Raw genomic sequence first — 25,437 nt, forward strand, 5'->3', positions numbered from 1 at the left:
GCATTGTTATATTTGCAGTTGTTACAAACGGACATAGTATGTGTTGATATGTATTTTTTTTATCATATGAGCTATGAAAGCCAGAAAACTCGTTGGCAAATATTTTTCTAATTGTGTGAGCAGAGTGCTCTATTTGTATCTCTCATATACACTGGCACCTATTTTTAGAGGTATGATATTTATTACCTGAATTGTGTGTCTTAAATGGTGTGTCTTTTTAATGAACTGTTTCTTTTTTTAATGGATTAATGTTTTATTTATTTTATGATTGACTATTAATTCTGTGATTTTGTTAATAGGTATATCGTGTATTTAATGACTTTTTATGGCCTGTTTAGCTGAAAAAAAGTTTTGACTGACTGACTAACTTGTGAGTGATTAGTCACATTTTATCGTGTTTTAATTGACAATTTTACATTAATTGATTTGATCATTTGTATGGCTTTTTAAATGAAGCAATAAGAGAGTGTTTAAATTATTGCATTTTTAGCAGTATAATCTCTTCATTTTTCCTATTTCCTACATCCTTAATCTTCTCCTTATGTGTGTGCGTCATCTGCGTAGTAGTGCTTGCCAATCTAATTGTATTAAAATCTTACTTACGATGCACTAACGTCCGATGTAGTGATTGTGATGTACTGGCTCCTTAAAAGTAGTGGAGTACACCCTTATGAGGAATTAGTGACAATGGTTGAGGTGTAGAAAAAGACTCAAGAGGAGTTGCGAAATTTGGAGGCGATCATGTGAACATCACCCAAAACAAAGCAAATGTAGACAGAGGGGGCAAAAACGTCAGAAAACAGACCATGTCAGATGCTTTAGAGAAGGCATCCAATTGGCCAAACAAAATCTGAAATCAAATCAAATAAATTAAGACTTTTCAGCCCTACCTGCCCACAGACAAATCCATTAGGAACCATCAGATACACCTGTGTGGCCCCAAAACTCCACCAGAGCATGAATCCACCAGTAAGTGTAGGCAGATTACGTAAGTAAAATATTACAATGCCCACGTTAACAAACGAGTAGATCAAAATGCTAATTCAAGGTAGGTGGAATATTGTAATAACAAACGATACCAAGACAGGAACACATTACATGAGAGACCCTCAAGAAAAATGTTTTCACGTGGTTTACACAGCAAGTTGGTCCCAATATTGCTTCTAGGCACAACATTAGATATTTGAAGAGGGTCCCTGTAGGAGGATGGATTTTAGCAAAGAACTGTGTCAATCTTGGCTTTGGAAAGGTACATTTACTGGAGACTGTGGAAATATTCGCACAAGTCAAGGGGGTGGGGGAGACTCTTCAACATGAAAATCATCTTCTCCTTTGTGAGAGAATGATGCCATTCCTGGGACTCTAGAACAGAGAAGACAAGGAACTAGGTGTTTCAACACTTGCAGCCCACTATCAGAATGTCGAAATAATGGTCATGTGTGACTGCAGCAGATGATTCAACTCCCGGATCTTATAAATACTACCCTGCTCTCTGCTGCACACAAAAATACCAACAAAACCACTAAAGAACAAGTAACAGAGAGATGGAGAAAATGTAAGCAAAAGGCAAAATTGCAATGTGCAATTTCCTGTCCAGACACACAATGGGGTACCTTTTCATGCATGGGAAATACAAGATCAACGGACACCGCAGCATTACACTTATCATATCTATGGTGAACTCAAGAAACAAGGGGATAATTTAAAAACATGCACTCAAGTACTCCTATATTAGGAGTAAAGAAAAATGCATGACAGTTGTGTAAGCACAAATATTTATAGGAAAAGTTATTCTTCAGAGGTACACGTGGTGAAACAAATCATCATACCTGCTCTGCTTCTAGAAGAAAACACCAAAACAGGAGATATTTAGACGTCTCTTCACAAACTAAATCTGGATACTCCGACAAAAACCTCTGGCTATCAGCCCATCTATTCAGCATGCCTGGAAAATACAACAAAACCATCCTAAATAAAGTATTGAAAAACATAAGGATTCAGAAAGGTTGCAAGTAGATAAAACTGCTGAAGAAAAAGAACTCAAACCAGTACAGTAAACGAAATTTGGAGAAAGGTTGCATGCACAGGTTTCTGTGATTCTTCAATGGTATTCCTTGAAGCACAGGTACCATTAAACATTTAATAATCTGATCCTTTGTAGCAACGGTACCTCTACGATGGCTCTGTTACTCCTGGTCTATCGACATTTTCCTATTCTCAACTTACCATCTAGTGAGGGACCAAAGCCTTGTGTCCAGGTATCACACACACTGACATACGTCATTTGTGGCCATAGTTCCACCCTCTCACTAATTATCTTGTGTACAGAGGGAGACCATAAGTGTTTTGTTTGACCAGTGGCTAAATGTTTGCCAGAAAGATATTGAGAATGGGATAGCACCAACGAAACCCAGAGGTTGGTCTCAACAGCTATGACAAGTCCTACTGTCCCTCAATATGGAACCTCTCAGAGATTTATAAACCATGGGTAGATTTCACAGCAAAAACAAACAGAAAGGGAGGTGAGGGAAGCGTCATCGTGCAGATTACAGCCTAGTTAAAAAGGCTCCTAGCGTCTTCCTGACCCAACCTGAGCGGGGCCTAAGGAAGAAGCATCATGAAGAAGCATCATGAGGATAAATAATTAACAATGTGAGTGGCATGTCACACATTCATTCAGAGCTCTGCATCGCTTAGGAAAGGCACCTGATTAGACAATGCCACAGACTTTTTATCTCCGATGGTGGGTGCTCTAATACTGGATAGATTATGTCTTTGCCTTCAGCTGTCACCATCAATCACAAATCATTGGGCTGTATAATGCAGAGCCCTGGTCCTATCCAGATAGAACAAAAGTGGGGCAAACACTGAGGTTTTACATAGTATCCTCACCTGAAGGTGCATTTGGATGTGGAAAACACAGGAAGAAAGGATTCTTGGCTTTGTGTCAAATCCAAGGATAAAGGCGCTCAACACCATCTTTTCCTTTTAGAACAATGTGCATGATTTGGAGGTACCTGGGGTCTGTAACTCAATAAACTCACTAAGCTAGAGTGATCACGATCAGAAAAGAAGCTTTAATCTTTAAAAGACGATATACTCTATGTGTCTAGCAGTAAGGCACCTGCGATGAAGGTACAGTTACAAGAGAACTGTTAGATGATGCTTGATCCACTCAGAGTAGAGAAAATTATTCCTGTCTCATGTTGTAGGTACCATTGCCACGAAGTATGTGTTTTCAGGACTTCAAAAGAGCAACAACGGTGTTCACCCTCCCAATCAAGCCCTTTGTCCCTTCTCCCTGTGAGATTGCAGGACACAAACATAAGAAGCCTTGTGAAGAGAGAATTGTACTACATAATAAGATGAAAGAGATTCAGGCTTAAAGTTAGAAGTAACTCAAACAACTTTCAAAAAATTTTTTTTGCAACATATGACCATGCATTATTTTACAGGGTGTTCCCATGCCAACACTTTTCTTCTATCAAAAAGAGTTGCTCTGCAGGATCAGTAGAAGGCAAAGTGGTTCAAAACTGCGCCAAAAATAATCTACCAAAAGGCTCTCACTTGATCTTTTTATCATTAGATTAATGAGGGCACATAACTAAAATTATAGCAGTAATGTAGCCAGCAAAAGTAGTACGAAATAACCAGGCTAGAAAGAAATACTCGAGAAGCAGTCATTCAGAATAAGTAACAAAATGCTCTGTATGAGAACAACAAAGCCCATAAAAACGTGTGCAAATGTAGAGTAAGCCTGATAATAACTAAAAATAAGGCACCAGTGCCAAGTAAGTTAAAGTGAGCCTGCTAACATGGGGGCTCTAAAGCAACGATTTAAAGTGCACTGGTAAATAAAGAGCAAATGTGCGAAATAATCTGAAAAGAGCCCAAATAAAAGGCCATAGCAGAGAGAGTTCCAAAAAGTAAAGGTGGGGGTAGAAGGGGGGGGTGTGTGTGTGTGTGTGTGTGTGTGTGCGCACACACAAGTGCATGCAAGCGTGCACAAGAGTCTGCAAAAGTCTGTGCAATAGTGTTTGAAAAGTATAAGAGTGATCATGACTGACAATAATTTAAGTCTATTTATACATTGTTGCACAATACAGGTTATACAGAACAAATTGTGAGCTGGTCCACAAAAATAAAACATTTTTTTGCTTTCCATTTACACACATGTACTGTTAAAATACAAATACTCTGAGTTTCTGTGAAGGCACTCATTATTCATGTCATCTTTGCAGAGAAGTAAAATAACCGCTTTAAAATAAATAGCATAAACTACTGTTTTTGGACTTTGTTCTTCCTGCACGTATTTTGATGAAGGAAGATTCACATAATAGATGAAAACAATCGCTTCTGCCAAAAGGCTACAGCCTTCACTCTTCAAATGCTGGAATCCTTCGCAAACCTCAAAATGTGGCCTAAAAAACACCTTTTCCTCACATTTCGGTGACAGAAAGTTCTGGAATCTGAGAGGAGCCACAAAATTCCTTCCACCCAGAATTCCCCCAGGTCTCCCAATAAAAATGGTACCTCACTGGTGTGAGGGTAGGCCGAGTACCCGTGACAGGAATAGATCACACAATGGTCAATGCTGGTCCTTACATGAGGGCAACATTTGACCCTGGGGTGATCCATTCCTGACACAGGCACTAGGTACAGGCTCTCAAGTGGGGTAGTGTTTTTATCAAGAAAGGTGGGGAAACACTGGGTGGTAGGAATTTTGTGGACCCCAGCATATTCCTGTAGTTTGTGTAACAGAAATGCAAAGAAAAAAATAGAGTTTTTTTTTAAAAACATGCCAGCTTTGCAGGATATTATGGGTAAGAAAACTTTGGGAAATCCACACAAGTCACACCGCTGTGGACTCACCCGAATGTCTAATTTCCAGAAATATCTGGGTTTGTTTCCCTCTATGGCCAACAAGCCCAGGACCAAAAATGCAGGTGCCTGCCTTACAAAACCAGTTTGTTTTGTGATAGATAATTTTGATGTCTCCACAATACGATTTGGGTGGTGGAATTTGGGGCTGAACTAAATTGGGGAGCTCCCAAGAGAGCACTCTCTCAGTGCTTGCCGCCGCATGCACCTGCTATCTGGGTTGGGCTAACCCGCTATTGTCCCGCTGCAGTCTATGCTTGCGAAGGGACAGCAGGACTGTACTCATCACCTCCCTCATAATTACTGGAATAGGGGTTATCGAATGGGACTGTGACTGAAAAATCATTCCCAGAGTCTGCACCATTGCCCTATCCCTCAGATGCTGTCTCAGTATCTGCTGTCTCAGTCTCTGATCCTACGTCAGAGTTGTCCTCTATAACCCGAGTGAGGGCTTGAGCAGCAGTCATCCAACGAGATGCCATCTCTGCTATTGGCTAACTTGTCGCTCTAAAACACTAGCCTATGTAGACAGTCACAAAACTGCTCGTGGGTGATACCTGCAATAGTAGAGGTCACCTTACCTTCACATCTTCCCTCAATTAGCATGTTCTCTCAAGACACTCAAAAAACCCAAAAAAGACACACTATTACTTCACCTTGTCACAATACCAATCGTCGCAGTCTTTAGCACCTCTAGCGCCCAGTCCAACAATCATTAATGGTGGTCCCACTCCCATGACCACCTCCCCGGATATAGACATAGATCTATATATTTGTTTTTTTAACAGCAATATGGTTTCCTTGTGGGCCATAGTGGCACCCAGGGAAACCATACAGCTGTTAAAAATAATAATAATAATGTTTCCCCCCACGGGTGGTCGCAGTGCTCACGGGTGACCCCCTGTCCATTTCACTTTGTTTTTTTTTACACCCTGCGGGGAAGGGGGTGTTGAGGGCGGGGATTCGGGGGGAGGGGGGTGCGTTTGGGCGTGATTGCGCCCCCTGTAGTGAAATGTGTGTTTTGACTTTGTGTTGCACCACTCTGCACCTGGCTTAGCTGTCCAGTGTTCACCAGTTACAGACTCCATTTTGTATTCAGCTTAGCCTTAGCTTCATTCTGCCTATTGACTTTATTGTAGCATTAGAAAATGCCATGTTGAAGGCTGACAGTGATTTTCCACGTTGTCTGTCTGTTTTCATGCTTTTTTCTCACCAAGGGCTTTGGTTGATAAGAATGTACTCAGACGGCAGGGAACGGCCTTGCTTTGACTTGACATCTTGGGACTGTGGCCAAATCCCAAAGTGTTATTTTCAAAGCATACCTAAACTAGCCAGCATGTTTGAATACTTCTTGAGCAACTTGAGGGGTTTTTCCATAAAGCTCCTTCTTTGGTCTTTTAAGATATCAAAGATACCCAGTTCGAAAGTAGGAGTTTCAGAGACCTCAATCAGGATTCAGACATTGGATGCCCGATATAGATTTCCCGTGAGGGTAGAGATCTCTCTTTCGCAGTCAAACTGGGTCATCGGCTTGCTGGCAGGAGAAAGATGAAGCACCTGACAGGCCCTACGGTGATACATTTTTATTAATTATTTGCTTTGCATTATAATATAGATAAATATATTTGCTGGGTATATTGCAGTGAAGAATCATTCATGTATGTTTTCATTTCATTGCTGTGACTATTTTTAAACCTTCTGCTTTTAAAATTCTAGTCTCCTTTTAGGAACCTTGCGTAGTGAAATAATAAATGTCTTCTTTGGACTAAGAAGTGCATTCCAGAGATTTTTTGTCAGTGCATGAGTATTTCAGCTCAGTCATTAGTGAAAAGCAACCCCCCCCCCCCCCCAAGAGGTAAACCTACCTTTAAAAAAAAAAAAAAAAAAAAATGTGCACCCCTTGTCCCGTATGTCGAGGGAGCCTGCACTGAACAGGTTAAAAACCTACAGTTGGCAACACAAAAATAATGTCAAATACATATTTTTAATTTGCTTTTCTCTCCCACACCTCACCCCCCTGGTAACTACTTTACACTGAAACAGTGAATCCATCTTCCCACTGATATTCGCAGATACAGACTTTCAATTGCCTAAACGATGTAGACCCTTGCCGTAATGACCAGAACGAATTAAGTCCAGGTGTAAATAAATAAACAGGTTGTTTAATTCGGGGGAGCACTCAGTGGTGGCAGGTAATTTTAGGAGAGAGGCGGGCGGGCGGGCGGCACACTCACACTCATTCATTCTCACACACACACACATCCATGCCAGCTTTAGGTCAGCCAGTGAGGGAAGGCAGCAGTCCCAACTTCGTCACAGAGTGGGATGGGGTCAGTGAGACTTCTGACCCCACCCAACTCTGTGACGAGGTGTCACTGATTGACACTCGCCCTGGGCGCTTCAGGGCTTAAACCTGAAGCGCCCAGGTCAGAGTCAATGGGTGACGCTTCCCCTCGTCACCTAGGGGGAGGGCCTCAAGGCACCTTTGCTGAGCCAAGGAGGTCACGCCCATAGGAGCTGTGACCTCTTCAGCCCAGCAAAGTTCAGCTCAAGCAGCCAGGAGTCTGTGCAAATCGCGCATGTCTCACTCCTGGCTGCCTGAGCTGAACATGAAGAGTGACTGTCAGGCTGACCTTTGCTAAGCCTGACAGCTACTCTTCATGAGGGGCAAAAGGTGGGGGGGGGGGGAGGGCATGGGCCCTCTGCCCTAAAGGACAGGCAGCAGCTGGGAGCACTCCTCTGTATATTACACAGAAAAATCCTTTGCAAGAAAGCATGAATCAAAAAGACTCAGCAGTGTAACTAAACTGAAAAAACTAGATGAACTTTAAGAGTAATTTCTTGACATTTAGTGCAGATTTAAGGTCAATATTTGGCATCAGAGTAGTTCACAACAAGCTACTTTCAGCATAGTACTGCAGTGTGTATATACAATTAGACATAAGGTATCCCTATGAGCATTGGAACGACTTTATGTTGAAAATCAATGCAAGTGACTTTAAGAAGTCTTTTGTAGACGGCTAAGATGGTATCTGTGTTCTTGAAGATTACTTCTATCCACTGCAACGGTCCATGAAAACTGCCAGATATACTGTCCATAAACAGCAGCTGAGGGATGGATGGGGAAGAGGTTTGGAGGTGTCACTCCTGATAGCTGCTACATGGGCACATGGTTTTTTGCCAGGCACAGCTCCTTTTTCTGCCTCAAATTGTTTGGTTCCCGGCTCTAAATCCACAACAACAAAACCATAAACCAGGCACATATGCTTTGGGGCTTGTTTATGGGCTTGAGCCACACTTGTTAGTATGACATGGGTCTGGTTTTTATACTTATTTGTCCTCCACAAAAGCCCTATGAACCTGACTCAAACCGGGTCTGTGTCTTCCTTATGGCGTTTCTAAATTCCCTTTACCACAACTCCTGATCTAGTGTTCCGATAACCAGTCTCCCACTGATAAAGTGCCCCAAGATCTTAATCAGTCTCTCGTGTACCTTAAGTCATCTTCAGGATCATTTATGTTAGATGGGTTTCCAAACCAGTGTGCTCCCTCACAAATGTATCACATAGAGCCAAGAATGTGTCCCCTAATGTTCTCTTCATTCTTGGGTGGATTCTAATGAAAGGATCTCTCCTTCTAGAGCCCAGGAACTGGTTACAATGGTTTTGTGGACTTTGGGAAACAAAACCACTTTTATTAGTTCAAACAAAGAGGCTCAGCAGACAACACTCTTCACCCTGCTTACTCATGCCATATTTACTTGGTAGGTACGCACATCTAGTCACCACCATGGTCAAGCGATGAACATGACCACATATATGTCTGGTCTAATTTCTGGTGGCTTATGTGGACGCATCAGTAGTCAGTAAAGGTTGAGAAGGGAGCCCTTGACAGACTGCAAGACAACATGGGGTTACATGGGGCCTCCAAGATTCGAGGCAGAAGGCTGCCATGATACTGAAGCAGAAAGGAAGAGAGTCTCGACAAGGCCAGGAATACCTTTTCTTCAAACCAACTAGAGGTTGCTCCATGGGCGGATCATACTTCCCCCTCTGATATATATATATATATATCAACAAGCCTGAAAGGAACCGAGAGGGAGACAGACAAACTCTCTGACTGTAATACCCTTTCCTCTTAACAGGCCCCTTAAACTGGACATGAATACCTCTAAGAGGAATGGCACTGTGAGCAAACCCTCTACATACCTCACTACAAACTTGAGAAGAGGGTTACTGGTACCATAAAGACCTTCTTCCTATAATAACCAGAACTGTAGCACAATTCACAATACGCTGGCAATCCTGAGTTGCACACATATCTGTGTATAAAATGAATACAGAATGGGCTGTAGACTAAATATAAACCTTCAACTGGATACCGCACTGTGTGGGTGCACACTGAATTTCAGTCAACATACAATGCAGGTAACTATACTCCTCTTTAAGGCATGTAACCCTGCTATCTTGCAGTAAGAGGGTACAATAATCTATAAGTTGCCCACAAGAAAAACTAAAGTGTGTTGCAAGGTGCTTGCACAGGGAAAATGCTGACTACTAAAACTGTTGCATCACGTTATAAGCTACACAAACAGCAATAGCTCCATGTAATAAGAAATTTGTTCTTTTAGAGAATTCAACAAACATCAAAAGATAAGAATTTTTAAAAATATCAAAACACAATTAATAAAGCAAAGTGGCACATAAACACGTATCCCAAATCATTACTGCTATACAAAAGGTGCTCAGTGCTCATGAGTGTTCGTTCACACAGTGATAAATGACAAACAATAATGTAGTGTGTACATAAATAAAATGAGCAAAGGAAACCAAGCAGTATATAATTGATGTTCCTTAATGCCCATTCAATTATCGGTCCTATCAACGGATACAATCGTATTGGTTCCATTGGCCCTTTATGTTGAAGATGTTTTGACCCTAATCTTCTTATGGGTCATCATCAGGACTGTTAAAACTCATACGGAGCAAGCGGTTCCAATAACTCATATACACTAGTGGTATCTGGAAAGAATGTGCCTCCCACAACTGTCATGAGCATGCCCACTCAAACAAGACAACCATAGACTACCTGAGCAGCTAAATGTAACACTATTTGAAGAAAAAAAATACTATGCTGGATGCATTTTTTTCAGAAGTTCTGCTTTTGTGCTTTTCTTTATTAGTTAAATTAAAACATGAAGCAGATGCATATTATTGTATTGAAAGTGGTTTCATACAATGGGAGACCTTTAGGTTGACACTGACCTTTTTATATTTGATGAGGCCAGGGAACTACTGGAATGATACAGGGTAGCTCTTGCATGTGGAAGGTCAGGGCTTCCTGTGTCATGTGCACCTGGTTTTCATGTAGGCCACTGGAACCATCTGCATTGGTGGAATTAGACATTGAGAGGGGGAAGTCCAGTGACTATAATTTATTGTGGCATCTATTTGTTCAGCCAGTGGAAACCCTGAAGATACAATCCAAGGGGGAGGTGGATGTACAGAGGGAGGTTCTCAGATTACGGATGTGACAGGATACATGACTATACCTAGAACATTACAGACGACACAGTTTAACTTTATAACTAGATTCTATAAGACACTCACTATTTTTCACAAAATATATCCCGATGTTTGTACTGATGCAATTTTGGAGGGGCTGACTTTATTCCTGTGATATGGTGCAGCTGGCATACTGACAGTAGGTGGTCTCCATGAAAGAATACTCCCTGAAAGGATGGCTTTTGGGTTTATACCCAAAACCGAAAAAACAGAAAACTCCAATTTAAAATTGAGGCTCACTGAGGGATGGTGTGCCCAGCCACTGTCCAAAACGGCTACCTAGTTTTGGAGCTCTAACTTCTGTGGTCTGAAATCCTTTGGCCAGCAGAGGAGGCGACATAGCCCCTTTGACCAGCAGAGGCTTGCGGACAATGAAGCATAGAAAACTTGACATCGGCAGGGACTAATCGCCTGATGTAAACTGTTATAACTCTTAAGTAACCACCAGCATGTGGACGTGCAAAGGGGGGAAATGCACAAATACATACAACATGAATGAGAAGTGCCCTGTGGTGGCTAGAGTGCAGATCTTGCTCCCCAGCCCATAGCCCTGTTCTATGAATCAGTGAGAACAAATGCAACCATCAGGCCTCAGCTCTGCTAGTAACTCTTAAGAAATATGGGAGGGCCCGGAAGTACCTACAGAAAATGGACTATCCTACAGGGGGCAGTGAGCACCTGTAGGATAGTTAAGAGGGAGTGGTACCCTAGCCCCTTTCAATGCACTTAACTACAGAGCATCTGTGACTGACAACACCACTATCTTTCGCAAGAATGGGAAACTGATGCCAGACAGGGCAAGCTCTCCTCAAGCAGAAAACAGCTATGAGGTCACTATCTAGAACTCCCTTTCCACCCAGGGAACAGGGGCTAAGGTTCTGGATGAGCCAGTTGGCATAGACGTTAAGGCAATTCTTAGAGAAATGAAGTCCAGCTTATGCACCATAGACTCTAAAACTGACCACCTTACGGCATGCATGGACCTGTTAAGGGGTCAATTTAACAAACACAGTGACAGCATCTACGAAGCTCAGCATAGAATCTCAGACCTCAAAGACCCACCCTAGAACTAAAAAGCCCTTTTGATCAAATGGAAAGCGACACAAAGTCAAGTTTATGTGTCACAGACTCTAAAACTGTCCACCTCATGGAAAACATAGACCTGTTGTGCGATCAATTTAACAAGCACAGTGATGGCATCAACAAAGCTGAGCATAGCATCTCAGACCTTGAAGAGCCACCCCAGAACTAAAAAGCACGATTGTTCCAATGGAATACAACTTTCCAAGTACTGCAGCAAAGGATGAGGATTTAGAATCTCAATAGTCGAGGAACAATATTGGCATAGTTGGGCTCTAGAATCCAGTGACCTTGGCACACCTGATACCTTTGTTGAAACCAAATATTGGGATTATTACACTTAAAGTTGGCTTGATCATTGTGGGTGGAGCTTGAATTCAAGTTGGGGTATACAGGCAGAGGATGTACCATGATTTGTTTTAGGCTAGAAGCATTACGAGTGAGCCACAATAAGTGGAGATTCACAGTGACAAAGTGTCTTTGGACGCGCAGTGGAGGTAGGGAAATGCAAGGAATATTAGGGGCCTAGGCAACCCAAAGACGAGATAGTTGATCCTGACAAACCTGAAAAGACAATGTGTGGAGGTGGCAGGGTCAGAAAAAATGTGTTTGGGGGGCAGGACCTTAGGCGCCTTCACTATGGCCTGGGGAGCAGAACAGATATTGTGCCTCCTTCAAAACATACTCTATTGGTGTGGGTGTTGGGGAAGAGGTCTCTTTGCTTCAAATGATTCTACATGTGCACTCATCTCCAGGGTAGGCTTTTCTATATGATGGGAACACTTCAGAGTATCCCATCACTCCTACAAACGCGTATACTCCTAGCGTAGACACAGGAATTTTGTGAGAAAATTATACTACTCTGCAGACAGCACACAGCATTTTGATTTAAATATGCAACCTTCACTGAATATCAAAAATCTCTGTAGGATTTATTATCCACTGCTGTGGATTGTTGGCACTGAATATTTGCCACACACATTGTCAGACCACTCCCTAGCTATACTTAGGTTGGAGATCCCTGAATCACTGTGACATGTGTGGGTCTTCCTCTTGGAGGCACTTTAACACAATAAATAAACGCTGGGTCTGTTGAGCAGTTTTCAATAGTATGGGAGATACATAATGTCTACTTTAGAGGCTTTATGAGTGGTAAGTATAAGAAATTGGATTATTATTTGAGGTGGTTTCTCACCCACAAAATAATAACAACTGATTTTGGATGTCATTTTAAATAGAGATTTTTAATTTTAACTTAAATCACTGAGTGGTACTGCAAGACACAAGCCCTGGATTCCGCCACTGAACAACAATGTAAAAAACTGTAATATTATAAGGAGTGGGTGGCTATCCATCTCAAGGAATTATTAAACCCCTAGTCAGGGTGAACTAACAAAGCCACTATGTTAACCTGATTTCAACCCCCTGGTGACAACGGCACAGAGCAAACAGGCTTAACTTAAGGCAAAGAGTAAAGTATTTATTCAGTACAAAAAATAATAACGTTGAAATGCAAAGCAATAAAAATCTCAAACTGAATTAGAAAAACATAGCAAAACCTACTAAACAAAATGACACCAAAAATTAAATAATGGAACCGGAGATGTGATTTAAAAAAAAGTTTTAAGCAGGAATAGAGCCAAGAAGCATAAAGTGCCAATGATAGTTAATGGTCACGGTAGACCGGAACGCAGGAGCTATTTGACAAGGACTGTGAAGTAGCATGGGTTAAATACACCAGCTAGGTTTACCCTGGTCCAAGATTTTCCTTTGTGACCTTAGTCCTTTAGGTACCAATCTACCATCGGACTATACTTCTATAGCCTACCCAGACCCTCAGGGGGGCACTTAGAGACTCACAGGGTCTCAGGCACAGGCCAAACAGCAGAGTCCAGTCCAGGTTCAGGTGCCACTGGTCTGCTGGGTAGTTGCAGGAAGAGGCCACATGTAGCTGGTTATGTTCCTGTAGCTTGAACAGGAGATCAGCCTTATGACACCCTACATTTTTGTCCTGTGTAGAAGAGAGGAGGTCCTGTTTTTCAGTGCTCTTCTCAGGTCACAGACAGCAGGTTCAGTTCACTTTTGATCTTCCTCAGGCCCAGGAGTACTCGGATGTTGGTGCCTGGAGGTGCCGCATTTAGGTGTGGCATGTACTAGTGGGTGGGAACGACTCCTGTGCAAGCCCTAACCAATGAGGCAAGTGTTCCTGGGGCCATCCCTACTCACTCTGGGCATTTTCAAGATGGTGAAAGTCTTTGGCCAAACTAAACTAAGTCTCTGAGGGCTGGATGTATGTGGGGTGTATTATGGTAACGTCCTCTAAACTCTAACACTAAAACCCAGTTTGAGGCAGCCATTTTACCCACAATAAACCCAGAGACAGACGTTTGGTAAAACAAAAATAGGGTTTCCAGCAAACAGACTGCGAATACACAATAATTATTTTGGCATCTTGGCTCTCTTCCTTTCAAGTACGTTCCCAGTGTTATATGTAAACTTAGTTGACCTGTTGAGCAGGATCTGACATTTAAGCAGGACAATAATGTCAAAAAGGATGCTCACAGCCCCTGTCTGCATCTAGTGATATCTGCCCATTCAGGTTAGCCTTGTTTACTCCTGGGAAGCATCTCAAACTCTTCCTTTTTAAATCTATTCAAATACTAAATACTGGCTGGCAGAAGTAAAAGAGCAAAGGCACATTTTTTGATATATGCGTTTATTGCATTTTATAACAATTAAACATAGTACAACAAAAGTAGCAAATACAAATTTCGCTCCAAGGCACATCAGGCAGGAAAAAGGTAACTTTCTAAAAGTTACTTTTCTTTATTATTTATTAAAACAAAATCAGACTTCACCATTGAATCAGATTTTTTAATAACTACTAAAATATTTGTTTCATTATTCTCCTACCTATTCCCATTACTGGAGATATAGTAAGAAGATTTTTAATCTGCACTGTGGTTTTCTACCTAGGAGATCTAGGTTGCCACAGTGAAAATTAGCTTTAGGGTACTAGTCACTATAAGGACATGTTAACATAAAATTTCTACATGGCTGTAATTTTACATAGCATGCATCCTTCCTTGTTGGCGGCAAGGCATGGAATGGGGTGACATTAATAATTAAAAGGGGGGTTTTGGCTTGTCAAAAGGGTCTATTTTGACAGGTTGAATTGCAGTTTTTACTCTGCTCATTAAGGATAGAAAACGATAGGCCTAAAGCAGTGTTTTACACCGTTACTATGGAAGATGGCACAATAGGCACAGCAATATACTAGTGACATTTCATTTACAGGCCCTGGGTACATTTTGTACAATATACTAAGGACGCATAGATAAGTAAAATATATCAATTAGGAATTTGGCAATTCAATAAGATTTAATGGTGGAGCACAGACATTTTACTACAGGTTAGGAGGGGTAAAAAGCAAAGAGTCCCAAAACCAGAAAAAAATAAAGGGTCAAGCAAAATGTGAATGTTGGGAATGGCCCGTTTTTGCAGGGTTTTCCACAAACATTTTGACTTCTTTCTATTTTTCCAGGTCTGTTTTTGCTGGTTTATTGTCTCTGCACACTTTACCACTGTTAATCAGTGCTAAAGAGCAAGTGCTCCCTAGGTAAATTGTATTGGTAATTGGTTTATCCACGATTGGCATATCTGATTTACTAATAAGTCCCTAGTAAAGTGCAATAGAGGTGCCAAGGGCCTGTAAATCAAATGCTACTAGTGGGCCTGCATCACTGGTTGTGCCACCCACATTAGTAGCCGTGTAAACATGGCTCAGACGTGCCACTGCAGTGTCTGTGTGTGCAGTTTTAAATTGCCAATTCGACTTGGCCAGTGTACCCACTTGCCAGGTCTAAACTTTTCCTTTTCATACACGTAAGGCACCCCTAAGGTAGGCCGTAGGTAGCCCCATGGGCAGAGTGCAGTGTATGTTTGAGGTAGGACATATACTAATGTGTTTTATATGTCCTAACAGTGAAATACTGCCAGATTTGGTTTTCACCGTGCACGGCCTCTCTCTCTCATAGGTTAACATGGGGGCTGCCTTTAAATGTTATTAAAGTGCAGATTCCTTTTGGGAGCAGATAGAAATATGGAGTTTAGGGTCTCTGAGCTCACAATTTAAAAATACATCTTTTAGTGAAGTTGGATTTTTAGATTGTGTGTTTAAAAATGCCACTTTTAGAAAGTAGGCATTTTCCTGCTTAAACCATTCTGTGCCTCTGCCTGTCTGTGTATTCCATGTCTGAGTCAGACTGACAGTTGGGCTGTTGTGAATTCCCTCTAGGCAGTGACACATAGGGAGTTAGGGTGTAGCCTGCATATCCTAATGGGTCATCTGGGCTAGAGTGGGAAGAGGAGTGGTCACTTCCAACTGAAAGGACTGTGCCTGCCCTCACACAATGCAGTCTCCAACCCCCTGGAGTGTGCCTGGGGCCAGACCTGGGCAAGGCAGGATCTTGTCAACATCAGAGACTTTCCTTTGAAGTAAGGCTACTTCAAAGGCAGAACTGGGTATAAGTATTGGACCCTAAACCCCAGAATTTTAGAGAGCTGAAGAGCTGGAGGAGAAGTACTGTCCCTTTACTGTGTTCCTTTGCTGGACTGGCCCGCAGTTACTACTTCTGCCTGAAAAGAGTGCAAAGGGTGAAGTTTGCTGTGTGCCCTGCTTGAGAAAGTTCTCCAAGGTCTTGGAGTAGAGCTTGCCTACTGTTGGAAGTCCCAGGGACACCAAAGACTTCAGTTTACTGGACCTGCAGCACTGGGAACTGTGTGTTTTGTGCTGTTCAAGAGGAGAAACCACCACAATGCCGCCAATGAAGCCGCTGGCCTGAACCGTGACCTGCTGACGCCGCACTGAGTCACATTGCCCCGCTTTGCACCGCGACCCTGGTCTCACTGACGCCATCATCAGACAATTTCACCGAGCGGCTGCTCACATCACAACCTGTGGGCCCCGCACTCCGGCATCGCCTGCTCACACCGCAGCCTGGGAATCCCAGAAGCTGCCGCTCCTGCCGACACCAGCACCGCTGCCTGCACCGTGGCCTGTGGACACTGCTCATGAGGTACATGAAGCACCGTCCCGTACTGCAGCCCCGGTCCAAAGATGCCAGCACCATCGACTCCAGTGTTGCCACCAGGCATCCTTGCCTGCACCATGGCCTGTGGACACCGCTCGTGAAGCATCGTCCCACCGCTAGCTTGGGCCTACTGACAGAGCTTCCACTACGACAATGCCGCTGCCTGCACCGTGACCTGGTGACATCGCGCGTCGCACCACCCTGCTTCACACAGCAGCCCTGGTCTCACCGACGCCGTTGGATGCCATCACAGAGCCGCTGCCTGCACCGTGACCTGTGGGCACCACACGTCGCATCGGCCCGCTTCGCAAAGCAGCCACGATGCCATCGAAGTTCGATCCGTAAGGTGTGCGACTTCAAAGGCCCAACGACTCCCGCACTGACTCTGGAACTGATGCCAGCGACGCCGTACTCCGGAGCTCACCGCGAGGATCACAATGCCCTGCAATTCCAAAGGTACTGTTTGCGGGTCTTCCAGACACCGCAGCTGGCCCACGACGCCGCGGCTGGCCTGAACTTTTGGGTTTGTTGATCACAACGCTGTGATAGCCCTAGGTGGAGCTATCGACTTCAAGGAACTGTATTTTTAAGTAAATCTTGCAGAATAATATTTTTATTACCGGACGTTTATCATATTTTGGTCTTGTTTTAAATATTGCCTATTTTTTATAAAACTGGTGTGGTGTCCATTTGTAGTGCTTTCACTTATTACTGTGTGTTATGTGCAAATTCTGTACACATTGCTTCTGAGATAAGCTTGACTGCTCGTGCCAAGCTACCAAGGGGGTGAGCAGGGGTTATCTGAGCAGGTATCTTCCTTATCCTGACCAGAGTGAGGGTCCCTACTTGGACAGGGTGCAAACCGACTGCCAACTAGAGACCCCATTTCTAACAGTGAAAAAAACAGGCTAACAGGCAAAAGAGGTGGATTACCTACAGTAAGCATACTGGTGTACTCTGATCACTGCAAACATAGCTGTAATCACTTGAGAAAACCCTGGTTTGACTAGCCACAAGATATGAAACAGACCAGAGTCCTAAGACACTCAAAGAGGCAAATGAGACAACACTTCTTTCATAGAGGTATAATTGCAAAAAAAAAGAAAAGAACTGGGAAGCTCTCATGCAGCCATATGAAATGAAAATGTCACTTACCCAGTGTACATCTGTTCGTGGCATTAGTCGCTGCAGATTCACATGTTGTGCATAGTCCGCCATCTGGTGTTGGGTCGGAGTGTTACAAGTTGTTTTTCTTCGAAGAAGTCTTTTCGAGTCACGAGACCGAGGGACTCCTCCTCCTTTGTTCCATTGCGCATGGGCATCGACTCCATGTTAGATTGTTTTCCCCGCAGAGGGTGAGGTAGGAGTTGTGTATGTTAGTAATAGTGCCCATGCAATGGAATGAATAAGTATGTACCAAATAAGGTTTAAGTAATATATTTACAAATATACAAATGTTGAAGATAACTTCCAAACAGCTACAGGCTCCCGGGGAGGCGGGTGGGCACATGTGAATTTGCAGCGACTAATGCCACGAACAGATGTACACTGGGTAAGTGACATTTTCAGTTCGGTGGCATGTGTAGCTGCAGATACACACGTTGTGCATAGACTAGTAAGCAGTTATCTCCCCAAAAGCGGTGGCTCAGCCTGTAGGAGTGGAAGTAGTCTGAAATAAAGTTCTTAGTACGGCTTGACCTACTGTGGCTTGTTGTGCGGATAGCACGTCTACACAGTAGTGCTTAGTAAATGTGTGAGGCGTAGACCATGTGGCTGCCTTACATATCTCGTTCATTGGAATGTTTCCTAGGAAGGCCATGGTAGCGCCTTTCTTTCTGGTTGAATGTGCCCTTGGTGTAATGGGCAGCTCTCTTTGCTTTGAGGTAGCAGGTTTGGATGCACTTAACTATCCATCTGGCTATACCCTGTTTTGATATTGGGTTTCCTGTATGAGGTTTTTGAAATGCAATAAACAGTTGTTTTGTTTTCCTAATTTCGTTTGTTCTGTCAATGTAGTACATTATGGCTCTTCTGATGTCTAATGTATGTAGTGCCCTTTCAGCTACTGAGTCTGGCTGTGGGAAGAACACTGGTAGTTCTACTGTTTGATTTAAGTGGAACGGTGAAATAACTTTTGGTAAAAATTTAGGATTGGTTCTTAGGACTACCTTATTTTTGTGTATTTGAATAAAAGGTTCTTGTATAGTAAACGCCTGAATTTCACTTACTCTTCTTAGAGATGTGATGGCAATGAGAAATGCAACTTTCCACGTTAAGAATTGCATTTCGCAAGAGTGCATGGGTTCAAAAGGTGGGCCCATGAGTCTTGTTAAGACGAGGTTGAGGTTCCATGAAGGAACAGGTGGTGTTCTTGGTGGTATAATTCTTTTTAGGCCTTCCATAAACGCTTTAATGAGAGGTATCCTAAATAGTGAAGTTGAATGGGTAATCTGCAGGTATGCAGATACTGCTGCGAGGTGTATTTTTATGGAAGAGAAGGCTAGATTTGATTTCTGTAAATGTAGTAAGTATCCCACTATATCCTTTGGAGATGCATGTAATGGGTGAACTTGCTTATTATGGCAGTAGCAAACAAATCTTTTCCATTTGCTTGCGTAGCAGTGTCTAGTGGATGGTCTTCTAGCTTGTTTTATGACCTCCATACATTCTTGGGTGAGGTTTAAATGTCCGAATTCTAGGATCTCAGGAGCCAGATTGCTAGATTCAGCGATGCTGGGTTTGGATGCCTGATCTGTTGTTTGTGTTGTGTTAACAGATCTGGTCTGTTGGGCAACCTGACATGGGGTACTACTGACAGGTCTAGTAGTGTTGTGTACCAAGGTTGTCTTGCCCATGTTGGTGCTATTAGTATGAGTTTGAGTTTGTTTTGACTCAATTTGTGTACTAGATATGGAAGGAGAGGGAGAGGGGGAAAAGCGTACGCAAATATCCCTGACCAGTTCATCCATAGAGCATTGCCTTGAGACTGCCTGTGTGGGTACCTGGATGCGAAGTTTTGGCATTTTGCGTTCTCCTTTGTTGCAAATAGGTCTATTTGAGGTGTCCCCCAAATTTTGAAGTAAGTGTTTAGAATTTGGGGGTGAATCTCCCATTCGTGGACCTGTTGGTGATCTCGAGAGAGATTGTCTGCTAGTTGATTTTGGATCCCTGGAATAAATTGTGCTATTAGGCGAATGTGGTTGTGAATTGCCCATTGCCATATCTTTTGTGCCAGGAGGCACAGCTGTGTCGAGTGTGTTCCCCCCTGTTTGTTTAGATAATACATTGTTGTCATGTTGTCTGTTTTGACAAGAATGTATTTGTGGGTTATGATGGGTTGAAATGCTTTCAACGCTAGGAATACTGCTAACAATTCGAGGTGATTTATATGCAGCTTTGTTTAATGTACGTCCCATTGTCCTTGGATGCTGTGTTGATTGAGGTGTGCTCCCCACCCTGTCATGGAAGCATCTGTTGTTATCACGTATTGTGGCACTGGGTCTTGGAAAGGCCGCCCTTTGTTTAAATTTATACTGTTCCACCATAGAAGCGAGATGTATGTTTGGCGGTCTATCAACACCAGATCTAGAAGGTGACCCTGTGCATATGACCACTGTGATGCTAGGCACTGTTGTAAGGGCCTCATGTGCAGTCTTGCGTTTGGGACAATGACTATGCATGAGGACATCATGCCTAGGAGTTTTAATACCATCTTTGCCTGTATCTTTTGTGTTGGATACATGTCTTGTATAACCTTGTGAAAATTTTGAACCCTTTGTGGACTTGGAGTGGCTATTCCCTTTGTTGTGTTGATTGTCGCTCCTAAGTATTGCTGTGTCTTGCACGGCAGAATGTGAGATTTTGTATAGTTGATGGAGAAACCGAGTTTGTAGAGGGTTTGTATGACATAATCTGTGTGGTGTGAACAGTTTGTGATGGAGTTGGTCTTGATTAGCCAATCGTCTAGGTACGGGAATACGTGTATATGCTGCCTTCTGATGTGTGCAGCTACTACTGCTAGGCATTTTGTAAATACTCTTGGTGCGGTTGTGATACCGAACGGCAACACTTTGAATTGGTAATGTATTCCCTTGAATACGAACCTTAGGTATTTCCTGTGCGAGGGATGTATCGGTATGTGGAAATACGCGTCCTTTAGATCTAAGGTTGTCATGTAGTCTTGTTGCTTTATCAGTGGTAACACGTCTTGTAGCGTGACCATGTGAAAGTGGTCTGATTTGATGTAGGTGTTTAGTGTTCTGAGATCTAGGATTGGTCTCAGTGTTTTGTCCTTTTTTGGTATTAGAAAGTACAGTGAGTAAACTCCCGTGTTTTTTTGTGTACATGGTACCAATTCTATTGCGTCCTTTTGCAGTAATGCTTGAACTTCTAGTTCTAGAAGGTCTAGATGTTGTTTTGACATATTCTGTGTTTTTTGTGGTACATCTGGAGGGAGTTGGAGAAATTCTATGCAATAACCATGTCGGATAATTGCTAAGACCCAAGTGTCTGTTGTTATCTCCTCCCAAGATTTGTAAAACTGACTTAGTCTTCCCCCCACTGGTGTTGTGTGAAGGGGTTGAGTGACTTGTGAGTCACTGTTTGGTTGGAGGGGTTTTTGGACTTTGAAATTTTCCCCGGTTTCTAGGGAATTGTCCTCCTCTATACTGGCCCCGAAAGCCTCCCCTTTGGTACTGTCCCTGGTAGGTAGACGGTGTAGATTGTGAGGTGCTGGCTTGTGTGGCTTGACCCCGAAACCCCCCTCTGAAGGTTGTTTTGCGGAAGGTGCCGAAAGTGCCTCTGCCCTGCGGGGAATAGAGTGCGCCCATGGCCTTGGCTGTGTCAGTGTCCTTTTTCAATTTCTCAATTGCCGTGTCGACTTCGGGTCCAAACAATTGTTGTTCATTGAACGGCATATTGAGCACCGCTTGCTGTATTTCCGGTTTAAAGCCAGATGTGCGCAACCATGCGTGCCTTCTTATGGTTACTGCGGTATTTATTGTTCTTGCAGCTGTGTCCGCTGCGTCCATAGAGGAGCGTATTTGGTTATTGGAGATGTTTTGTCCCTCCTCAACCACTTGTTTTGCCCGTTTCTGAAATTTCTTGGGTAGATGCTCGATGAGATGCTGCATCTCGTCCCAATGGGCTCTATCATATCGCGCTAGGAGCGCCTGAGAGTTGGAGATGCCCCACTGGTTTGCAGCTTGTACTGCGACCCTTTTCCCAGCCGCGTCGAACTTGCGGCTCTCCTTTTCCGGAGGTGGTGCCTCGCCTGATGTGTGCGAGTTGGCTCTCTTGCGAGCTGCCCCTACCACGACTGAATCTGGTGGCAGCTGTGAGGTGATAAAAGTAGGGTCCGTGGGCGGTGCTTTATATTTTTTCTCCACCCTTGCAGTTATCGCTCTACTCTTGACAGGTTCTTTGAAGATCTGCTTTGCGTGCCTTAGCATTCCTGGAAGCATAGGCAGGCTTTGGTAGGTGCTATGGGTGGAAGAGAGGGTGTTGAAAAGGAAGTCATCCTCGACAGGTTCTGCGTGTAACGACACGTTATGGAACTCTGCTGCCCTAGCTACCACCTGTGCATACGCTGTGCTGTCCTCAGGTGGTGAGGGCTTGGTAGGGTACGACTCAGGACTATTGTCTGATACTGGGGCGTCGTATAGGTCCCAAGCGTCTTGGTCATCTTGGCTCATGGTGGTATGAGCCAGTGAATGTGACGGAGTCTGTGCCGGTGATACATGAGTTACAGGTGGAGGAGAGGGTGGCGGGGTTACCTTTTTAACCACTTTTGTTTGTGGTGTTTGTTCCTGTGTTTGGAACTCGAGTCTCCTTTTTCTCCTGATTGGGGGAAGGGTGCTGATTTTCCCTGTCCCACTTTGTATGAAAATCCGCTTTTGTGTGTGGTCCACGTCAGTGGTCTGCAACTCTTCCTCAAATCTGTGCTTGCGCATTTGAGAGGACAGTGATTGTTCCTCTGAATACGAGCTGGCAGTCGGTTCGGTTGCCGGTCGTTTTGGCACCGAAACTGTGTCTTTGCTTGTTTTCGGCTCCGAGGAGAATTTCCTCTTTTTCGAGCCTTCTCGGCGTCGATCCTCCTCAGTGCCGCTGTCTCTGCGTCGAGCAGCTTCGGTTCCGCTGTCTCGGCGTCGATCTTTTTCGACAGCAGTGTCTCGGTCCCGAGATTGCTGCGTGCCTGTGTCTCGACCCGAGTCGGACGATCTCGGCACCGGTTCGGCCTTTTTCGGTGCCGATGGTCGGTCACCTACTTTATGGGTTGAGCCATGGCCTGTTGGCAGTAGCATCCCCTGGGCCTTGTTTGATTTCTTGTGTGGTGCTTGCTTCGACGTCTTACTCACAGTTTCTTCGACGTCGAATTCGTCCGAGTCCGATTCATGAATGGAGAAGGCTTCCTCTTCTTCTCCTTGTTCCTCGAACCCTCGTTGTCCTGTCGGCGTGGCCGCCATCTGTAATCTTCTGGCTCGCCGGTCACGGAGCGTTTTTCGGGACCGAAACGCACGACAGGCCTCACACGTCTCTTCCTTGTGCTCGGGCGACAGGCACAAGTTACAGACCAAATGTTGGTCTGTATATGGAAATTTATTGTGGCATTTAGGACAGAATCGGAACGGGGTCCGTTCCATCAGTGTCGATCTTACACGCGGTCGGGCCGACCAGGCCCCGACGGGGGATCGAAATTACCCCGAAGGGCTACCGGAGCTCTTCACAATTCGGTGTCGATTCTATTCTAACCCGATACCGAACGAAACAATACCGACGTAGTTTTCCGAAGTTAAGACTATCTTTCCGTCCCGAAACCCGGAGCGAAAAGGAACACGTCCGAACCCGATGGCGGAAAAAAAAACAATCGAACATGGAGTCGACGCCCATGCGCAATGGAACAGAGGAGGAGGAGTCCCTCGGTCTCGTGACTCGAAAAGACTTCTTAGAAGAAAAACAACTTGTAACACTCCGACCCAACACCAGACGGCGGACTATGCACAACATGTGTATCTGCAGCTACACGTGCCACCGAACGTAAGGTTTCTGTGGCTCCTGACCCAGAGAGGTACTACCATGCAGCACAGACTCATAATGTGGTATACTAGTTCAAACTGCTAAGCTGCATGCCTCAGCTCCTGATTGCAAGAGACCAGACAGAGGCAGCAGAGTTGAAAACAATCATTATAGTTAACTACCTAAGCCAATCCAGCTCATAGAAACAGTCCTCTACATAAATTGGTTGATATGAACCACGGTCAAAGCGGCCTGACATCACAGATAGATTCTCCAGCTTTTAACTCACGAGTAATCCAGTTATTCGCCGACACTAGTTAAAGGGGTGATAAACAGTCTTGATAATGTGAGCCTGATACAAATAGGTCAGCTGTTTATAAATAGTCGGTTTATGATGCTGAACAATTCCGCGAAGGGGACAACAGATTTGGACAAATTTGCCTTTCTTGGTGTTCGACACACGTGTTGGTTATATGGCCTTTGTTTTCAGATGAGCCTCCTGAATTCCTTCCACTCACCCATATAACTGGGGTGCCTGAAAACAGGGGATGGGTCTCCTGACTGTACGGGTTATACACTGATTATTCTGCTGTCGCTGATAATACGGTTCTTGAGAACTGGGAGCTGGTCTTGGGAGAGACAATAGAGGCAGGGGTTTGGAAGTACTGCTGTGCTCAAACTAAATCTGTGCCCATAAATTAGAGTAAGAAGTTGATTCAGTTTAAATTTCTGAACAGACTGTACTGCTTGCCTAACTTTCTGTACTAAATTAACCCTACTAAGCCCTCATGCATTGCTAGACACACAAGGTACCCTGCTGGTTTCTTTCCACTTGGTGTGGAACTGCCCATCAGTCAGAGCGCATTAGATGGAAGTATCACAGACTATAGGGGACATAGTGGACACACATGTAAAATGAACCCTTGTGACTAATACTGGACTATGTTAAGTTACTTCCCAAAATTATGTACTTGTGGATGAAGCCCCCTCCTTCCCCAAGAGTGACAGACTGGTTAAAGGTTGCTCCAATCAGTGGCAAAATTGCTGAGGTGTATGCAGGGTTACAGATGCAGCAAGCATATGCAAAAGACATTTGGGGATCACTCCAACACTATTTAGATAGTCCACCTGATGATAATGGCTGCATATTGAAGTATCATGTAGGAGAATGCAATTCATGGGGTAGTTCACATTTAATGCTGCAGACCATATAGGAGATCCACAAATCGTTTTATGTAGAAACTGTTAGGATATGCCTCACATTGCAGACCAGTCAGTTATTGTGCATATGGTGACTGGATTTACATCCTTAATGCATTATTGTGTTTATAACATTTGAGAAGAATACTCATGATAACAGAACTGCTCTGTGCCTAGAGTATATGCTTGATTCAGGTCTGTCCCTATTTGTTTACTTACTGATAACCAATGAAAAGACATTATTTTTTAAAATGGTGGCCGTCTCATTCCTATAAGTCTAGAGGCAAATAGCAACTGGTTGCAAAGCACTGGTCCAGTCACTGCATGGCACAGTGATATAGGTGACTGGTCTCTGGGTGAAAAACTATTCAGGGTCAGAGTCCAAATGAGTTCAGATAACAAACTAGATGTAAATCTGAAAACAGTCAACATTCTACAGTACCAACAGGAAGAGGGGGGGCATCTCTTCCACTGTAACATGATGATTATTAGCATAAGCCTTGCATGGAGGAGAAAAATGATACATGTAGTGGGGGCAACGTTGTTACTTATTTCTATGACAGGTGGTGACCCATGAGCGTAAGCACCCTGGACTACAACAGCTC

At 43.7% G+C, this 25,437-nt stretch overlaps 1 protein-coding gene across 1 annotated transcript in view; it reads right to left on the reverse strand.

The window, feature by feature from the left end:
* Nucleotides 1-25,437, reverse strand: part of CDC37L1 (cell division cycle 37 like 1, HSP90 cochaperone) — a 174,913-nt gene that overhangs the window by 72,459 nt on the left and 77,017 nt on the right. The window contains exon 4 of the mRNA XM_069228316.1: nucleotides 1,830-1,945. Coding sequence (XP_069084417.1) covers nucleotides 1,830-1,945 — 116 coding nt within the window. The remainder of the gene's footprint in view (nucleotides 1-1,829; nucleotides 1,946-25,437) is intronic.

The sequence above is a fragment of the Pleurodeles waltl genome, chromosome 1_1 (genome assembly GCF_031143425.1).
Source record: "Pleurodeles waltl isolate 20211129_DDA chromosome 1_1, aPleWal1.hap1.20221129, whole genome shotgun sequence".
Classification (NCBI taxonomy): Eukaryota; Metazoa; Chordata; class Amphibia; order Caudata; family Salamandridae; genus Pleurodeles; species Pleurodeles waltl.